General features: G+C 38.5%; 1 protein-coding gene across 1 annotated transcript in view; it reads left to right on the forward strand.

Annotated features, from left to right (window-relative positions):
- Positions 1-17,426, forward strand: part of ZBTB8A (zinc finger and BTB domain containing 8A) — a gene marked incomplete at its 3' end in the record, with an annotated part of 38,305 nt that extends 20,879 nt beyond the window's left edge. The window contains exons 2-4 of the mRNA XM_079697402.1: positions 9,020-9,840; positions 12,036-12,205; positions 17,094-17,426. Coding sequence (XP_079553528.1) covers positions 9,021-9,840; positions 12,036-12,205; positions 17,094-17,426 — 1,323 coding nt within the window. The 5' untranslated portion in view covers position 9,020. The remainder of the gene's footprint in view (positions 1-9,019; positions 9,841-12,035; positions 12,206-17,093) is intronic.
- Positions 17,427-21,390: the final 3,964 nt, after the last annotated feature.

The following is a 21,390-nucleotide window of genomic DNA, read 5'->3' on the forward strand; positions in this document are numbered from 1 at the left end:
CTGGCAATGACTTGGACATCAATTAATCTTTCCTCTGTGAAGCCAACTTTGATTCCTTTCCGGATTAAGAATGGATTTTAAACAAAAGTTGCACTAATAGTTAGATGAAAGTTACCAAAGAATTCAGAATCTTCAGATATAACATAAATTGGGATTCTTTAGTTACAAGTTAAAAGGAAAGCCAACTCCAATTGGCTTAAGGAAAAGGACATTTATTGGCTCAAGTAACTGAAAAGTCCAAGGATAGATATAGCCTAAGCCATGACTGGGTCTAGGGCTGGGGAGCCTGTGTCTGGTTTTGTAAATAAAGGTTTATTGGAACACAACCATGCCCATTCCTTCTCATATTGTCTAGATGCTTTTGTGCTCTGACTTGAGCAATATAGTGGTGAAGTTGAGTAGTTGTGAGAGAGATCTATGGCCCACTACGATGTGTGGGTTTTTCCCCCAAACCAAGCAATTCTCCCAACACTAACTCAACTCAATTCTGGTACTATCTACCTGGAGATAGCATCAGATTGCATAGGTTAAGAGCTCAATCCCACAAGACTGCCTCCATTTCAAATGCCAGTCACAAGTCAGGTTGTCACCTGTGCGTCTGACCAACTGGTTATAAAGGTTCCCAGGACCCCCTCCTTGATTAATTTGCTGGAGTGGCTTACAGAACGCAGGAAACCAGTTTACTTACTAGACTACTGGTTCATTACAAAGTGTATTAAAGGATATGAATCAACAGCTGGATAGGGCAAGATGCTGAATCCAGGAGCTTCTGTCCCTGTGGAGTTTAGGGCTGGCAAGTGGATGAGTTCTCTTTCACCAACCTGGAAGCTCAGAACCCTGTCTTTTTGGGTTTTTATGGAGGCTTCATTACATAGGCACAATTGATTAAATCATTGGCCATTGGTGATTGATTCAACCTCCAGCCTCTCTCTCCAGAGGTCATGAGGTGAGACTGTAAGTTCCAACCCTCTGATCTAATTAATCTAATCCACTGATTGGTTTCCCTGGCAACCTCCTCCAATCTTTAGGGGACTTCTGAAAGTCACCTTATTAACATAAACTCAGTTATGGTTGAAAGGGGCTTTTCATAATAATAAGATGTCCATTTCACCTTTATGGCTCTGATGCGATTTCAGGAACTGAGGACAAGAGACCAAATATTATAACAAAAGATGTTCCTATTGCTCTTACTGCTTAGGAAATTCCAAGGGTTTTGGGGAGCTGTGAGCCAGGAACCATGGACAAACTCCAAAATATATATTTATTATACATCACATTCTCACACCCACAAACCCTAAAATATTTCCTATCTGACCCTTTATAGAAATGAATGACCGGGACTTCCCTGGCGGTCCAGTGGTTAAGACTCCACACTTCCAATGCAGGGGATGCAGGTTCTTCCTGGTTGGGGAACTAAGATCCCACATGCCGTGCTGCACAGCCCAAACACCTCTGGTCTAGGGAAAAATGATGTTGATAGGATCTGGCCTTTCTGTTTCTTTGCTCTGCTTTCCTCAGTGTTGGTCCTTTCTCATGTAGGCTCTCTCCTCATGGTGGCAGAAAATCTACTATAGCTCCAGGCTCACATCCTCATAAGAATGGTCTTCTTTTCTGGTTGCTCCAGTAAAAAATGCTAAGATTTGCTTTGATTGAACCTCTTTTTCTGGCCTTGTTTGACGTGTCCATCCCCAGACCAGTAACTGGCCATGGGAATGCAGTGCTCTGATTTGCCAGGTCTAGGTCACAAGTTGACCTCTGGAGTGATGAGTTGAGTCAATATCTCCCAAACCATAAGAACCAAAGAAGTGAAGCGGTGATCCTCTTAAGAAAAGTTGAGGAGTTATTACCAGAAAAAGGAACTGAGTGAGTAGGGGGAGTAGTAGGAATAGAATAATGAATAAACAGAAGGGAAATTACATGACAGACTGGTAAACAAAGGCGTCCACTGAAACAATTAGAGTAACAGCTTTTAAATAGCTACAGCTTCAGGACTTCCCTGGTGGTCCAGTGGCAAAGAATCTGCCTTACAATGCAGGGGACGGGGGTTCCATCCCTGGTCAGGGAACTAAGATCCCACATGCCACAAGGCAACTAAGCCTGCATGTCACAACTACTGAGCTCACGTGCCTCAACGAGAGAACCCGCATGCCGCAAACTACAGAGCCCACGTGCCCTGGAGCCCGCGCAACACAACTAGAGAGAGAAAACCCGCACACAACAACTAGGGAGAAGCCCGTATGCGGCAACTAGAGAGAAGCCCACGCATCACGACGAAGAGCCCGCATGCCTCAACGAAGGTCCCAAGTGCCGCAATGAAGACCCGACGCAGCCAAAAATAAATAAATAATAAATAAATAAATCGTTTTAAAAATTAATTAATTTTTTAAATTTATTTATTTTTGGCCACATTGGGTCTTCGTTGCTACGCACGGGCTTTCTCTAGTTGCGGTGAGTGGGGGCTACTCTTCGTTGTGGTGCACAGGCTTCTCACTGTGGTAGCTTCTCTTGTTGTGGAGCACAGGCTCTAGGCATGCAGGCTTCAGTAGTTGTGGCACACAGGCTCATTAGTTGTGGCACATGGGCTTAGTCGCTCTGCAGCATGTGGGATCTTCCTGGACCAGGAATTGAACCCGTGTCCCCTCCATTGGCAGGCGGATTCTTAACAACTGCGCCACCAGGGAAGTCCCTAAATATCATTCTTAATGGTAAAATTTTAGCAGCATTTCCATTCAGCTGACAAAGCCTGCTATCCCATTCAGTATAGCAATAAAACCTATAAGAAACAGAAATAAATCTAACAAAAAACATGCAAGATCTTAAAGAAAATAAGGAAACATAACTGAAGAATATGAAAGAAGACCTAACTGAGTGGCGAATTATACCATATTCATGGATGATAAGACTCAATATTATAAAGATGTGAGTTCTCCCATAATCTATAAATTCCAGAAAAAAAAATCCCTATAGGATATTTTTTAAGTGAAACTTCTAAGCTTATCCTAATTTTTATATAGAAGAACAAAGAGACAATCAATAATTTTTTTTTTCAGAATTTTAAAAAAATATTTATTTATTTATTTTGCCTGCACTGGGTCTTAGCTGCAGCACACGGGATCTTCGTTGCAGTGTGCGGGATCTTCAGTTGCAGCATGTGAACTCTTAGTTGTGGCATGCATGCAGCATCTAGTTCCCTGACCAGAGATCAAAGCTGGGCCCCCTGAATTGGGAGCATGGAGTCTTACCCACTGGACCACCAGGGAAGTCCCCAGAGTTTTTTTTTTTTTTAATGTTATTTGAAGAAGACCTAGGTGGGGGAACTCATTTTAGAGATTTAGTAATTAAAGCTGTGACGTGGGGCTTCCCTGGTGGTGCAGTGGTTGAGAGTCCGCCTGCCAATGCAGGGGACACGGGTTCGTGCGCCGGTCCGGGAAGATCCCACATGCCGTGGAGCGGCTGGGCCCGCGAGCCATGGCCGCTGAGCTTGCGCGTCTGGAGCCTGTGCTCCGCAACGGGAGAGGCCACAACAGTGAGAGAGGCCCGCGTACCGCAAAAAAAATAAACAAGCAAAAAAGCTGTGACGTATTGGTACAGAGAGATAGTCAAATTAAACTGAACAGACAGTTCAGAAATCCATGAATTTATGGAAACTAGATGAATAACAGAGGTAGCATTACAGATTAGTGGGGAAAGGATTTGCTGTTCAATAAGCAGTGCCAGAAAGATTGATTATCTATACGAAAAAAAATTAGAATACCGTATGCAAAATCAATAGTAGATTAAAGCCCTAAAAGTGAAAAACAGAACTTTAAAAAATATCTTTATGTCCTTGAAATAGTGATTTCTTAAACAAGATAGAGAAAACACTTTGATTGATAAATTGACTATTAAAACTGAAAGCTGCTTTTTAATGAAAGCTACCTTTAATGGAGTTAAAAAGACAAACCACAGATGAGAGAAGATATCTGCAAGGCATATAACTGATAAAGGATTAGTATGTTGGATATATAAAGGATACCTATAAATCAATAAGAAAAAGATAATTCAGTTTTACAAATAAGAAAGGATATTGTGTAGATAGCATTATTGGCCCCAGTTCATCACCGCCTACCAACATTCACACTCTTTGTTGTATGACTTTGCAGTTCTTCTCACTAACAGACCAGAGGATATTTCTCCCCTTTTGGCCATGTGATTTGCTTTGGTCTATTAGAATATGTGACAGTGTGGCAGTTACAAGCCTAAGCCTTAAGAGACCTCATGTATTTCCACTTGGGCTTTTATACTTCAGCCATAGTCATGAGAGGAAATTGTCCGGGCTGGCCTACTAGTCCCAGGAGGAAGATGTAAGACCATGTAATAACACAGCCACTTTAGACAAGCTGCCCCATCCAACCCAAAGGCACTAAGCTAAATAAATACTATTGTATAACATTGTTTTTGTGGTTAGCTGTTATTCAGTGTTACTTGACAACATTGTAATGAGCAAGGAAATTCACTTAATCATGGTCAACAAACATTAAAAGTTCTTCAGTCCATACAAATAAAAGCAATAGCATACCATTGCATATCCATAAGATTGGCAAAATTTAAAATCTGATAATATTAAGTGTTGGCAAAAATTGAGAAGTAGAAATTGATATATACCATTAGTGGGAGTGCACACCTAAAAAGTAGGTGACATGATTCTGGCCATTGAGTTGCAAGTGTCAGTCCCCTGGATGTGGCATCTGGAAGAACTATTTTTTTTTCCTGATAAAAAAGAAGGTAGACTGGGCTGGTAATTGCCTTTGTCTTTTTGTCTTCTTCCTGCCAGGAATATGGACATGAGACTGCAGATGGGGCACTCATCTTGCAGCATGAGGTGTTTTAATTTCATTACTTACATTTTTCATATATTAAATTCATTTGATTCCTCTTCAAACCTACCTCTTCTTTTTTTTCCCTTTTCTTATGGATAATAATAATAAAAGGAGAATAGCTAAAATTTGTGAAGTACTTACTACCTGCCAAACACTGTTTTGAGTGGTATATGTACATCAACTCATTCAATCCTCACAATAATCCTATGAAATAAGTGCTATTTTTGGTTCCACTTTACAGATAAGGAAACAGCAATACAAAGGTTAAATACATTGCCCAGGTTCACACAGCTAGTTAAGTGATAGAGCAAGAATTCCAATCAAGCTACCTGGTTCTAGTGTCTGTGCTCATAACTATGTGCTAGTCTGCATCACCTTTTATCTTTGATCATTTTAAACATACTTATTTAATAGCCTATTAGATTTTTGTACTATTTTTCTCAAATTCTTGGGGTTCTAATTCCCTGCTTGTTATGCCTGCTGATTCTTCTTTATAAAGAACAATTTCCTTGTGTCTTTTAATATTTTTTTTTTTTTTTTTTTTTTTTTTTTTTTTTTTTTTTTTTGCGGTACGCGGGCCTCTCACTGTTGTGGCCTCTCCCGTTGCGGAGCACAGGCTCCGGATGCGCAGGCTCAGCGGCCATGGCTCACGGGCCCAGCCGCTCCGCGGCATATGGGATCCTCCCAGACCGGGGCACGAACCCGTATCCCCTGCATCAGCAGGCGGACTCTCAACCACTGCGCCACCAGGGAGGCCCCTTTTAATATTTTTGACTCATTCATTTAACAGCATTGATTGAGCAGCTATTGTTTGCTCAAGTGCTGTTCAAGGAGCTGGGAATATATAAGTAAACAAAACAGGCAAACTCTGCTCTCTTGGACCTTAAATTCTAGTAGGAGAAAACAAAGAGTAAACGAGTAAGGGGACGGAGAGTGGGAGGAGGTGCTTACGGTAAAGGAGGCTTCCCTGGTGGTGCAGTGGTTAAGAATCCACCTGCCAATGCAGGGGACACGGGTTTGAGCCCTGGTCTGGGAAGATCCCACATGCCACGGAGCAACTAAGCGCGTGCACCATAACTACTGAGCCTGCGCTCTAGAGCCCGTGCTCCACAACAAGAGAAGCCACTGCAATAAGCCTGCGCACTGCAACGAAGAGTAGCCCCCACTTGCCTCAACTAGAGAAAGCCCACGCACTGCAACGAAGACCCAACGCAGCCAAAAATTAACTAATTAATTAATTTAAAAAGAATGGTAAAGGAAAGCCTTTATCTAAATTAATTTATTTTAATTAATTATTTATTTATTTAAAAAAGAATGGTAAAGGGAGAAGAATCTTCTCCCTTCAGTCTTCACCTGGCTAATGGTAAAGGAAATGGTAAAGGATAAGGTGACCTTTGAGCAGAGACCTAGAAAATGTGAGAATGTGAGCTATGTGTGTATCTGGAGGAAGCATTTCCAAGCAGAAGGCATAGCAAGTACAAGGCTGCATGACAGGGACATGCCTTGGATGTTTGGGAACAAGCAGAGGTCTTTGGAGCTGGAATGCAGTGTGTGAGGGGTAGAGCAGAAGAGATGCGGGCAGAGAGGTACCAGGAGGGGCAGGATGCAGATGGTGTAGGTCATGAGAAGAACTTTGGGGTTGGGTGGGGAACCTTTCTTTGGAGGGTTTTGTGCAGAGGGGTAACACGATTTCACTCGTGTTTCAGAAGCATTACCATGGCTGCTGTATTCAGACTAGACTGAAGTTGCAAGGAGACTAATTAGGAGGCTGTTGATAATAGGTGATGGAGTGAAGTGGTAACAGCAGTAGCACAGAAGTGGTAGGATTTTGGATTTGTTTTGAAGGTAAAGCTGACAACACACAGTCAAAGATGACTCTTCATGTTTTTGGTCTAAATAAGTGGAATGGAGTTACCATTTCCTGAGACGGATAGGACTGTAGGAAAGGCAGGTTTAAGATGAGGATGAATGAAGAGTGGCTTGGGCTCTGTTGAGCTCAGGATGCCTGTTAAACATCTAAGTGGAGATGCAGATAAACAGACAATTTGAGTCTGAGGCTCAGGGAAGAGGTCAGGGGCTAGATATGTAAAATGGTATTTAAAGCTATGAGACTGGATGGGCTCACCTAGGGAATGATGTAAGTAGAGGAGAGGTCTGAGCCCTGAGGCCTGGGACATTCCAGCTGTAGGGGAGAAAAAATTTTCCTTGACCTTCTTCCGGCCTGTGTCTGAAAATCAAACTAACAGAATAGCAGGAGAAATGCATACATATTTTCTCAATATAAATTTTACATGACACAGAAGGCTTCATAAGGAAATGAAGGCCCGAAGAGACAGACCTGAGTATTTTTATGCTAGGCTTGGTGAAGAGTGGAGAGTCGTGGAAGAATGTGGTAGGATAAGGAGTAAGAGGTAAGGTTAGAAAACTGGGGCACACCCAGCAAAGCCTGTTTGTTCAGAGTCTTCTCAGCGTCCCTTTGTCTTCTGAGATAAGGAGGCTCCTTTCCTCTGGGTGTAGGGTGGACACCTCTCACCTGAGGGTTTTGTGATCTGTTGCAGCGGAAAAGGGAGGGGGTGTCAGAGTGACCTTCCTGCTTCTGCTGTTTACTCAGACTCCTTCAGTTCACAATATTCAATATGCCAAGGTGCCATCTTGGGGGGTAGCATGTCCTGAATCCCAAAAAACTTAGAGATTAGACAAGGAAGAGCCAGGAGAGGAGACTAAGGAGTGAGCAATAGAAGAACCATGAAGGAGTGGTGTCCTGGCAGCCAAGTAAGTGCAACAAGTGTTTCAGGATGAAAAGAGTGATCCACTGTGTCAGTAAAATGAGGACAAAGAAGTGACCATTGGATTTGACAACATGCAGGTTGTCAACATGCAACTAATGATCTTCAAAAAATGGGTTTTGATGGATGGGGATGGAAACCTGATTTAGAATGGGAGAAGTGAAGATAGCAAATGAAAAAACCAAGACAAAAAACTCTTTCAATGAACTCTGTGTAAAGGGAGCAGAGAAATGGAGTAGTAGCCAGAAATAGACGTGAAATCAAGGGGAGTTTTTAAGATAGGCCATATTAGACATCATGGTGGTACAATATAGGAAGTGTCCACTCTGTACAGAGATGGGAATGACTGAGTTCAGTTTAAGCAGAGCTTATTTCCCACCTGGAAGCTCTGAGAGCTTCCCTCCTGAGCAGTTTGGCATTTGCTTCTGCAAGGTGTCCCCACAGACACCACCAGCCCAGGACTAATTCTCATGTTAATTTTTCAGTTTGAGGTTTCCCACACCAAGCAGGTAAAATAAATTTGGACTCCAGAACCTCACAAAGCACAACCTTGCGTTTGATGTCTCACCTAGGGATTTTTTTCTTCCCAACTAAGGCCCTGCAAAGACAAACTTTCTTTGCCTTTTCCCTGGACTTCGGGGCAAAGTTTACTAGTCCTTTTTCATTACGGTTGAATCCTTAGAGAGTTCCAATTTCTGTTACTGATAAAAACTGGAGCCCACGTTGCTGCCCCAGCAGCTCAGCCATACAGTTTAAAGTCTTGGCTATATTTTAGCCAGCATCTCTAGAGATTTGTGACAGCAAAGTTTCAGCACTTTCTAGACCACCATTTTGCTGGAATCAGAAATCTTCTCCCTTCATTCTTCACCTGGCTAATTCCTAGTCACCTTTGAGGTCTCAGCTTAAATGTGACTTCTTGGAGAGGTATTCCCTAACCCTCTCCATCCCAATCTAAACTAGTTCACCTTTTTATACTAAGAGCACGCTCCTTCTGTCTTAGCACTTAACTTGTCATTTATAACTTCATATGAGTATTTGTTTCAAGCTGGTACCCGTCTAGATTAAAAACTACACGGAGGCAAGAATCAAGCCTGTTTAGTTCACCATATATAGCAGAAGGCCTGATTTATAGAAGATGCTCAATCAGGTTTGGTGACTGAACAAATAATTGTCTAAAAATCTAATAACTAACTAAGAGTAGAGTCTTACATGATATCCTGAAACCCATTATCTTCTGTGTCTTGGAGACGATATTCTCTATGGAGAAAGTGTTTTTAATGGAAAAAGGACAGAGGTTTCTGACTGTCATTTTACTTGACTCAGAGAAGCAGTGTTACTCCGATTTTGGTAATCACTGTTTCTTTTCCTCTTTAGAATGGAGATCTCCTCTCATCAGTCTCACCTCCTGCAACAACTGAATGAGCAGCGCAGGCAGGATGTATTTTGTGACTGCAGTATTCTGGTTGAAGGAAAGGTCTTTAAAGCCCATCGAAATGTATTATTTGCTAGTAGCGGCTACTTTAAAATGCTTCTTTCCCAGAACTCCAAGGAGACAAGTCAGCCAACCACAGCGACATTTCAGGCTTTCTCCCCTGACACTTTTACAGTTATCCTGGACTTTGTCTATTCCGGCAAGCTCTCTCTCACAGGTCAGAATGTCATAGAAGTGATGTCCGCTGCTAGCTTCCTTCAAATGACTGATGTCATCAGTGTATGTAAGACCTTTATTAAATCTTCATTAGACATTAGTGAAAAAGAAAAGGATCGCTATTTCAGCCTTTCGGATAAAAATGCCAGTTCTGATGGTATAGAACGCTCCTCTTTTTATAGTGGCGGCTGGCAAGATGAAAGCAGTTCTCCACATTCTCACCTAAGCCCAGATCAAGGAACAGGTATAAGTGGGAAATCTTGGAGTAAGTATAATTACCATCCAGCCTCCCAAAGGAATACTCAACAGCCTCTGGCCAAACATGAACAAAGGAAAGATTCCATTAAAAAATCCAAACATTTGAGGTTGTCACAGCCTTCTGAAATGGCTCATTATAAGTCAAGCAAACGAGAAGCACGAACATCTGATTCTTCCAGCCACATTTCGCAATCTGAAGAACAGGCACAAATGGATGCGGAAATGGACTCTCCTCCTGTTGGCTATCAGTATGGTCAAGGATCTGATGTCACATCAAGAAGTTTTCCAGGTACCCAGAAAGAGAATCAGTCCCCTCAGTCAGGTTCCAAGACTCTGATATAAATCAATCCTATCTCAACATGCCCTTAGTTTTAGGTGTTATGGGCAGTTGAAACAAGTGATTTTTTTAAAGTCATACTTCTCTAATGAAATCTATGCATAAAACACAAATTTTAAAAATTATAATACTGGATAAATTTAATGAAGTCAAAACAATAGAGTTCTGAGGGTCAGAAACCCATGAATTTCGAAAGCTGCTTATCTGTGGGCAATTAGATTACTGTTAAATGTTTAAAACTCTTTTGTAAAATGGTTCAATCCTTAAGACACATATTTTCACTTTATTTTTTAAAATTTTATATTGGAGTATAGTTGATTAACAATGTTGTGTTAGTTTCAGGTGTACAGCACACTTTGCTGTACAGTTATACATCATATTCAGTTATACATCATATTTTCACTTTAAATAGTTTACTTTTTTTTCTGAGTATTCACTCAGGAGCAGTATTTTTATACAGAAAAGTTAAATAGAGCAACCATACATATTGGTAAAGGTTCACAGACCCAGTATCGAAAAGAAATTAAACTAAATCTGATTTTATTAAGGTATAAGTACATAATTTTTAAAAACTTAATACAACATATAATATTGATACTGTATCTCTGCACCACCATGAGGCATCTCATTTTTATGATAGTAGTAAAATGCAGAGATATTATTGGAGGCTGATAGTTTCAAAGTAGAGAACAGGGATTAGAAATGTATATCATCCAGTTCCCCCCACCAATTAATCAGTTAGCAAATTTGCTTAATAGTTTACATGTGAATTTAAAGGAAAATTATGATAAAATTAAACTCTTGCAGAGTATAAGATTTAGATGACAATTATACTCCAATAAGGATGTTAAAAAAAAGAAAAAAAAGATTTAGGTGATATATTTAATTTTTTAATTTTAGAAAAATTCCAAGTATATATAAAAGAAGAGTAGTCTAATTAACCGCCATGCACCCGTTACCCAATCCCACTCATGACCAGTCTTGTTTCATCTGTACCTCTGCCCCTGACCACTCCCATTTTTAAGCAAATCTCAAACATCATATGTTTTCATGTGTAAATATTTCAGAATGTGTCCCTAAAATATAGTCTTAGAAAAAAAACTACAATACCATTATTATCATACCTAAACAAAATTAACAAGTCCTTAATATCACTAAAAGCCAATCAATATTCACATTTCCCTGGTTGTCATGTAAATTTTAGAAAATAATTTGGTTATAGATAACATATTTAAAAATAATAGGCAACCTGATTGATTTTTACTAGCACATTTTCCTGTAGGATACTAACATGAAAATACATGAAACTGTATCATATTATAAAGCTTTCTGAAAATGCTGAGGCGCTCTACCATTGACCAAGGCAGACAGAAATAACAGAGCAAAAATGGGAAATCTCTGTTGCATTTTAAAACAGCAACAAAGTTATCCTTTCTTGGGCTTTGCACTTTTGTAACTCTAGGTTATTTAAATCTAACTTCAATAATGAACAGCTGAACTTAACTGCTGTTAAATTGAGAAGGTATGCCTCCAACCACAACTAACATTTTGAATATGTGTGAGTTTTAAAACAAACGATTAAAGATCCTTGACACTTTTTACCTTTAAAAGAAAACCTGTACAGCTGTATGAAAAGTAAGAGCAAGGGGCTTCAGACATCTAGTGTGTGTGCTTGGCTGCAGAGCCAATGGGGCGATGCTACCATCTGTGGAATTATGACTGAATGCCTGCGAGTCAGAATCCAGCCCAGGTGGAACGATTAAAAAAATTTTTTTTAAGGAAAAGTAAGAGCGGGGGGATAAACCCATGTAAATAAAACAAGTTACTTAAAAGCGTAAAGACCCTGGATTGTGTCTGTAGTTTTAAAATCTAGTACTACTGCTTTACTTAAATCTAGTGACTCTATGCCATTAAATAAAAACATGAGTGGGACAGTCTAAATCTACCCAGACTTTGTAAATATATCAAATCCTGAAGGTAGGGTTCTATACTTAGGATTACACTGACAATCTAGTCTTTATAAAATTTCTTCCTTCTTGTTGCCTACCTTTCCGAGATTGGACTCTCCAGACCCTTTTGGATTCTTGATATTATCAGAACGGTGATTATGAACTTTCCAGTGACTTAATCAAACTGTCTCTTGACAGATGACCTGCCCAGGATGAGGTTCAAGTGCCCGTACTGCACACATGTGGTGAAGCGGAAGGCAGACCTCAAGCGCCACCTTCGTTGTCACACAGGAGAAAGGCCCTATCCCTGTCAAGCTTGTGGGAAAAGATTTAGCCGGCTAGACCATCTAAGTAGCCATTTTCGAACAGTAAGTATATGATTTTTCATCATTTTACTTTTTAGGAAATACATGCATTTATCTGCTTTAGGATAATCTAGTTCACTGAGGAAAATCTTTTCACACAACTCTGCAATATTAAACAATTTTTCCAATTTAATGTTTTTACTTTGCACATAATGCATAATTTTATATATTTTTAAAATTTATCTATTTATTTGTTTTTTTATTTTTGGCTGTGTTGGGTCTTTCGTTGCTGCACATGGGCTTTCTCTAGTTGCGGCGAGCGGGGGCTACTCTTCTTTGCAGTGCGCGCTTCTCATCGTCATGGCTTCTCTTGTTGTGGAGCACGGGCTCTAGAGCGCAGGCTTAGTAGTTGTGTTGCACGGGCTTAGTTGCTCCACAGCATGTGGGATCTTCCCAGGCCAGGGCTCGAACCCTTGTCCCTTGCATTGGCAGACAGATTCTTAACCACTGCGCCACCAGGGAAGCCCTATATTTTTTAAAATAGGTTTTTTTTTCTCCTCTGAAACCTTGAAGTAAGAGATATTCTTTTGAATATCCATTTCAATTCACTTAAAATCTATTATTTTTATATCCCGGTTTTTTCGAGCCAAAGACAATGTAAACTTTTAAAATGTTTAAAACTTTTTAAATGTCTATGTCAGAATCACCACTTCAGATATTCAGCATCTGCTAGTGATTCTTGAATCCTTATCTGGTAGGTTGTCAGTCTAGTTTCTGCTGTCTGACCTCTCTCCACTAGAGCCTCTTTCTAGTGTCTCTCCAGTTTCTCTGGTCTCCTGAAGGAATGGAGTGAGGTGGGCAATAGAGCGACTCTCCGTCAGGGACTGGACTGTCAGCAGTCAGAAAAACCTCAGGGAATTTTCTGTTCAGTGCTCTGGTGGTTTAATAAGGTAGTGACGGGACTTCCCTGGTGGCGCAGTGGTTAAGAATCCGCCTGCCAGTGCAGGGGACACGGGTTCGAGCCCTGGTCTGGGAAGATCCCACATGCCATGCCGCGGAGCAACTAAGCCACAACCACTGAGCCTGCGCTCTGGAGCCCACAAGCCACAACTACTGAAGCCCGCAGGCCTAGAGCCCGTGCTCTGCAACAAGAGAAGCCACCGCAATGAAAAGCCTGTGCACCGCAACGAAGAGTAGCCCCTGCTCGCCACAACTAGAGAAAGCCCGCACACAGCAACGAGAACCCAACACAGCCAAAAATAAATAAATAAATTTTAAAAAATAAAAATAAATATGGTAGTGACATTGGAATTATTCTGCTGTTCATCTTGCAGCAAAAATTTTTTCCAAAATTGATGTTCTATTACCCATACTTTTATTCCATTTATACAAGCTCGTTTTAATTTGGAAGGGTATTGGTCACTTGATGCATTGCTTTCTAGGTATTCATCCAACAGATATATATTGAGCACCTACTATGTGTCAGACCCTTTCCTAAGAGCTAGGTATACGGCAGTGAGCAAAACAAACTCTCTGCCTTCATTAATCTCTGAAGCTAGATTTTTAAAAATTAAAATAACCTTTTATTATTACAAAAGCAATAAGTATGCATTATAAAAACTAAGAAAATAGATAGACATAATAAGAAAATAAAAATACCATATTTTTACCACCCAGATATTACCATTCTTAACACTTTATCATGTGCATTTATGTTTTTTTAACCAAAATGATATCATACTGTATATGCTATTTTGTAACCTGCTTTTTTTTTTTTTAGATTTATTTATTTTATTCATTTATTTTTGGCTGCATTGGGTCTTCGTTGGTGCACGTGGGCTTTCTCTTGTTGTGGCAAGCGGGGGCTACTCTTCCTTGCGGTACGCAGGCTTCTCATTGCGGTGGCTTCTCTTGTTGCAGAGCACGGGCTCTAGGCATGCGGGCTTCAGTAGTTGTGGCAGACGGGCTCAGTAGTTGTGGCTCGTGGGCTCTAGAGTGCAGGATCAGTAGCTGTGGCACACGGGCTCAGTTGCTCCGCGGTATGTGGGATCTTCCCGAACCAGGGCTCGAACCCCTGTTCCCTGCATTAGCAGGCAGATTCTTAACCACTGCGCCACCAGGGAAGTCCCTGTAACCTGCTTTCTTTAGTGAATAATCTCTACCTTTCCATCTCAATAAAATTTTATGTGTTACACAGTTTAAATTTACCTATAGTTTCCTAAAATACCAGTTATAGCTGGTGTATCCAAGCCAGAATCCAATCCAGAACTCATCTCATTGTTAGATCCCTTAAATATGTTTTTGAGCTAGCATAGTTCCCTACCCGCCCCTGCCGTCCCCCCACCTTTTTAAAAATAACATTGACTTACTGAAGATATTGAGCCAATTATTTTACAAAATATCCTACCTCTGGATTTCTCTGCTTGCTTCTACATGGTGTCATTTTTAGCTTGTTCTTCTATCCCCCCCTGCATTTTCCGAAAACTAGAAGTTTTATCTAAAGGCTTAATGGATTCAAGTTAAATACTTTCAACAAAGACAAATTGTGGGCTTCCCTGGTGGTGCAGTGGTTGGGAGTCCGCCTGCCGGTGCAGGGGACGCGGGTTCGTGCCCCGGTCCGGGAGGATCCCACATGCCACGGAGCGGCTGGGCCCGTGAGCCATGGCCGCTGAGCCTGTGCTCCGCAACGGGAGAGGCCACAGCAGTGAGAGGCCCGCGTACCAAAAAAAAAAAAGAGACAAAATTGTATGTTTCATATTGTGTCACATTAGGAGACACATCGTATCTGGTAGACCCATCATTCATGTTGTTACAATTGATCACTGGATTAGGGTGATGATACTATGATCCCACCATTGCATTGTAATTAGAAAGGAATCTCTGTGTAACTATTTTGGTATTCTATTTTGGTATATCCATTTCCCCATGAACTATTCATTTAATAGTATTAATACCAATTGGTAATCTCTGTCCAAATTATTAATTTTACTTGGAGTTGTGGAATGATTTACTAATATTATCCTTCCTTCTATATTATTAGCTGGAATTCTATAAAGCTTTCCTTCATCACCTGGGGCTATTTGGTTACTTTGAAATAGGGTTCCTGCAGGAGAAGCAAGATAAATGTTTAATTATTTCCCTTTAACTACCAATTTTCAAAGTAAAGAGTGATTTAATAGTAGCCTCAAATGGTATATGAGGTTTTTCTGGCTTTGTTTTTTTAAATAGCATATGTTCTCATGAATTTTCATTGGTTCATTGTGTTTGGATCCATAATAATTATTATTTTTTTGATACTCAAAATTTCAAATTTGTGCAGTGGGGACCCTTGAAGCTGGCTCTTGTGTCCTTCTGTCACAACTCCTTTAAATTTTCAGTGTCCTTTTTCTCTGGCTCCAAAAGAGCCCTAGGCTCATCTTGTACTTCCGCTGCCACAAAATGAATCAGCCATTTCTCAAAGGAGCTTTGGTACCTCTTAGTGGGGAATGAAATTAGAAACCAAAATTTGGACACCCAGGGTGCTCATTGTTATTAGGGCATCCTTTTTAGATTGTTTCTGAGCTAGAAGGTATATATTTTTAAAATAATGAGTTCATGATGATATTTTCAGTTTTAACATTACAGTGTTTCACTTAATTTCTTTGTCTTCATAATTGTATTGGATTTGGAGGGGGATGAACATGAATTTGTGTCAGAACTTTGTAATAAAAACAATGACACATATGATAACCATAATACTGATTCTATCTCAGGAGAAATAAAGGTACACTCAAATTATGTACTTTCAACATTTACTGATTAATATGTCAGTGGTTAAGCAGAAGATAATAACTGTACTGAGTGGTCGTACCATACATTTTCTTAGATATTTTACCAGACTGCTTTAGTTCTCTTGGGTTTTTTGACTATTTGTGTTTGGTGGCCCACTTTCATACCATTCTGACATTATCTAAATGAATATGCCATAAACATTAATTCAGCATATATAGTTAATTATATGTAATAATTTTTAGATTAGAATCTATAATCTATTGCTCTGACAGCTAATTGAACAAAGTTACTAACTATAATATACAATTATTCATCAATTACAACTTCTTCCCAAAGCATTTCACACATATTAACTCATTTGGTCCACACAACCTGAGTTGTATCCCTATTAGTAATAATGGAGCAGTTAGGAATAGTAATAGACTGATATGTAGCAGAACCACCATAGTGGTTGTTTATAACCAGTGTCCATTCTGATAGTCAGGCTTCTATTCTGTTTGGGTGGTGCCCAAACCTTACCAGTTGTTAAATATTTTGACAGTCACCCTGGAAGCAGGTTTATAATGTTTTAAGTTACTTGCTTCAAGATAACATGGTTAGTAAATGACAAAAGCAGGACTAGAACCCAAGCTTTCCAATTCCTAGTCCAGTCTTCTTTCTATTAGATCTTTCATTAACAAAAGTGGCAATAATCCTCATATTGAAAAATATTTTTTGATAAATTTAAATTTGGGACAATATTTTTTCCTTCTCTAGTGAAATAACAAAATATTAGTATTCAAATGAAATGAGTTTTTTCCCCTGAATTAAGATATGTAAAGTCCTTAGAATAGTATATGGCAGATATTAAGTGTTTGCAATTATTTTGTATTATTCTGGGAATGTGTCCATTGTTACCTCAGATATAAAAATATTATTGGATTAAGGGATATGTGAAATTATTAAGTATGTAATATTAATCATAAAAACATAAAAGACATTATTTAGAGAAAGCTGGTATTTAGTATTTCTGTGACATTAATTTATCACCAAAACCTGTGATTTTTTTCTAATAACTAGATGTTAATTTAATACTAATGCTTGGCTTTGAACATTTTAAATTTATGAATTGGTACTTAGAATATCAAACGGTTCTGCTTTTGAAAAATCTTTTTTTATCACTATTTAAATCTCTACACAGATTCACCAGGCATGCAAACTCATCTGCAGAAAATGCAAACGCCATGTGACTGATCTGACAGGTCAAGTGGTACAGGAAGGAACCAGGCGCTACAGACTCTGTAATGAGTGCCTTGCTGAAGTTGGCATAGACAGCCTCCCCATTGATTTGGAAGCTGAACAGCATCTTATGTCCCCATCAGATGGAGATAAGGATTCCAGATGGCACTTGGGCGAAGATGAGAATAGATCATACGTGGAGATTGTAGAGGATGGGTCTGCTGATCTGGTCATACAACAGGTTGATGATAGTGAAGAAGAAGAAGAAAAGGAGATAAAGCCCAACATCAGGTAGCTGGGATGTGAACCAACAGATCTGGCATGTCTGCAACTTACACTGACTTCCCATAACTCTCTCTTTCCATGGTCAGAGTCTGGTTAACAAATTATCAGACTGACTTGAAAGTAATGACCTGATATCACTTGCATGCTTTCTGAACAGGCCATTGTATCCATTCTGAACTTTGTTGCCCTAAAATCTGTTGCTGCACTGGGAAGAAAGACCTAGCTTGAGTTGGCATGATGGATGAACAATTAATCCTCTTACTTTTATTACAGAGATACCTTTTTTTTTTAATATTGGAAGATCTACTTAGTGAACTTTTTTCAAAGAAAATATTTTAAATAAATTCACCACAACCAAACTGTATATAAGATAATTTCAAGGTGTTTCAAAAACATATAAACTACCACTATTTAATTTTCACAGGGAACCAGGTAAGAGCATATTTAAGGGTCTGGCACCCTACCTGACTAAACTAATTAATCTATTACCTTCAGACCAAAAATAACCTATCATTATTCCAGTATCCTAAATGTTTTAGAATTATGGCAGAAAACAAACCTAAACTGTTTGAAATCGTTCATATTTGAAACTTTTGTCATTAAGTTAAAAATTACTCTTATGTAGTCAGTGTTTAAAAAGAACAAACTCTAAAATAGAAGCTGACCAGAGATTATATACAGACATCATTTTCTTAAAGCAGGAAACTAATACTGTCAAGGTAGTTTTTTGAGGATCTGTCTATATAGCTCTCTTCCTCTCTAGAGAAGAAAAGAAAACTGGAGGTTCTTACCAGTTCTTAAGATTAATTTCCTCCATTTATATACTACTATATTACTTATAAAGTGCTCTTTCACACATCTCCCCACCTAATCAGCAAGGTAAATGGTATTGTCTCTGATTTACAAATGAGGAAATTAAGGTCAGAAACTTTAAGTGGTGGGACTGGTGACTGGACAGGTTTTGATTTTAAACAGTCCTCTTTCAACCCTCTCTCCCTGGATAGTCCCCTGAAATGGTGAAGAAGTGAAGTCAAACCTCACCAATCTGCAATAATTATAAAAAGAAGCCTATGAGAATTAGAAAGTATGAAAGAAGAGGAATTTAATCATCTTCAACAACATATAATATCTTGAACTAGAGTTATTCAAGTAGTGCTAAGTAATGTCCCTATAGTACCTATTGACATGTTTTTATGTTATTTATATATAAATTTTATATCTAAAACTATTTGAACACATTATTCTCCTAAGTTCTTTAAGCAGTTTATATAATTTATATATAATTCTTCAAAACAAACTTTTCTACTAGAATACAAAATTAAGTTCTAACTCCTCCCCTATATAAATTATGAAACATTCCAAAATTACAGTCAAATTGGAGATGCATTATTTTAGTTGTAAAGATAAAATCTAAATACTAGAAGTAAAGAACTGTTCATAAAGGTCTTGGCAAGTTATCCCAATTAAGCTTGTTTTAATTTTGATAGAGGCTCCATGTATTATACTGTATTTTTAACTGCCATGACATACCTCAAGATACTTTTTATGTTATTTTCTCTTATTCTTTAATTAATGATTGCCCTTAATACCAATTTGTGGGCCAAAATGGTTAATTTCTTTAAGTTTTTTTTATAAATAGATGAATAACCACTTTGTTTCATGGTACCTAATTCTGAGATTTTTTTCAAGATTCCCCTGATGGTAAATTTCCAATTGCTTCAAGACCAGATAGTGTGCACTGAGTTCATTGTCTCCCAACATGACCATTCCTGAGTCAGGAGTCTTAACAATTACATTGTTCCAAATGAGGGAGGGAACACTTGTCATTCTTTAGTCTCACCAGAGGATGATAACATCTTTCAAAATTGTAATCTGATTTTTAATCATTGGAACCAATAGGAAAAATGACTGACTTGAGCTTTATTTATAGAAATGAAGTTGTGCTTGCATGTGTATACTCTAACGCACTTTAGTCTATGATCTAAATGTTCTTTGATGCTACTATATTCTGCATGCAAACATCAGCATGATTGTCAGCAAGGTCCACTGAACACAGTGCCACCAGCACTTGTAGAGCCTTATCAGAAATAATGCTTTCTCATAATTGTTTATAACAAGCATCAGGCAATCCCCACAAAACAGCTATGAAATTCACCAAACTAGACAGTGCATCTGTTCTATCATTTTAGTATCATAAAAGAACATACGTGACATGTTTGTAAGTTGTAAATAATAACTCCAGCATCATATCATATTTATCTAAGACTTTAGAGACCAATTCTTTTCTAGAGTGAAATTGTCTATTAATGGTTTCTAAGAAAACTGAATTCTTTGGCTCTTAAATGTGGGAAAATATTACATAGGGATATAATCTGTTAATATAAGCTTTATTTATGCCAAGGTTTTTTTTTTTAATGTTAGGAAAATAATGGAAGTTGGTTAGACCAAAGTTTGCTCTTACAAGAATGCTGTTTTATCAGCTTCTGAACACCCTTCTAAGTCTATGGTCCTTAAGATCCAGTTGATAGGATGAAGTTTTGCAAAATAAAGCACCACTGAGTCGTGCCTACTGTCTGGAGAAAGCAAAATTGACTAGGCCAGTGGTTTAAAGAGTTTTTTTTACCCAAGAAACCCCTTCTTCAAATGAATTGTTTCATAGAGAAGTTCAACATTTAAGGAAACTCTAAAGGACAGAGCTGCTCTGGTTTAAGCTCCCTGCAAACCTTTCCCCAGACACTCTGCAGAGCTCAGGAGTCCAGCACTCAAAACCTTGGGCTGGATCACTTTTTGAATTTCCTTTGAGCATTACAGTCTCACTTCATTACTCCTGTTACTCCTTGCACTTATAAGCTGGTAACCATAGAGCAGCAAATCACATCTTTTCAAGGTTCCTTCTATAGTTATCATATATCTTAAGACCTTTTTAAGAACAAATTTTTCAATATTGTATGTCTGAGTGATGAAATCAAACACAGTTACTGCTTTTATGTGGCCAAGTTACTGCTTAATGGATGAAAAGTTTAGTGTTTCAGTTACTTATGAGCTCAGAACTCAATTCGTTAAAGTTATTTTGCTGAGTCATGCTAAGATATATTGAAATTTCCATTCATATTGGTTATATATGTTTGGAGTCCTAAAATTAATACTATGGAAAAATCACTAAAAACAGTACAGCATAAGATGTGTTTAACTGGGAAGGGTGATAACAGTAGGTACTGGAGGACCAAACTTTAGATTATAAATGGAAAGTTCTAAGTTATTTTATATTAGAGTGGATCAGTATTACTATTTATCATTTATATAGCATTTTATATTTGCAAAGTATTTAATAATTTTTGTTATTCTTTACATATCTATGAAATAGGACATTTATCACATGAAAGGTAAAGAAATTGAGGCACAGAACAGTAAAGCAACCTGCCTAAGACAACCCAGTGAAACAGTGGCAAAAAATAGGAATTAGAATGATCAGATTTTCTGAATCCTAGAATATCAGCTTAAATCACTGAGGTGTGTTGTGTATTACTCTATTTTATGAGTTTATACAAATAACAGTCAATTTTAAAGCTGATGTCATTGTATGTGGATAAATCCTATACAGAATAAATATTATGTAAAGGATGTGACTTTGGTTACAAGAGTTTCAATGATAAAAATTCAAGTTGTCACACAAGTGGCATTATTTAGCCAATTTTATATATTGTGAAGTATAATTAATATTTTATTTTGATACAGGAGTTTCTCAGCTATTCATACCAATTGAGCCATGAATAGAACAGAAAAATGAAATCCACAGAGAATCTATAAACTTCATTTTCTAACTTATCAGCCTTCTCCCTAAAGTGCCTGTGTTAATGCCAATGAAAAGTAAAATATGTTAATAAGCCACACACAGGAGAAGTCAGGGGACTCTTTTAATTTTTTTTTTTTTTTTTTGGCTGCACTGAGTCTTCATTGTGGCGTGTGGGCTTCTC

Source organism: Hyperoodon ampullatus (genome assembly GCF_949752795.1).
Source record: "Hyperoodon ampullatus genome assembly, chromosome: 2".
Taxonomy (NCBI): domain Eukaryota; kingdom Metazoa; phylum Chordata; class Mammalia; order Artiodactyla; family Ziphiidae; genus Hyperoodon; species Hyperoodon ampullatus.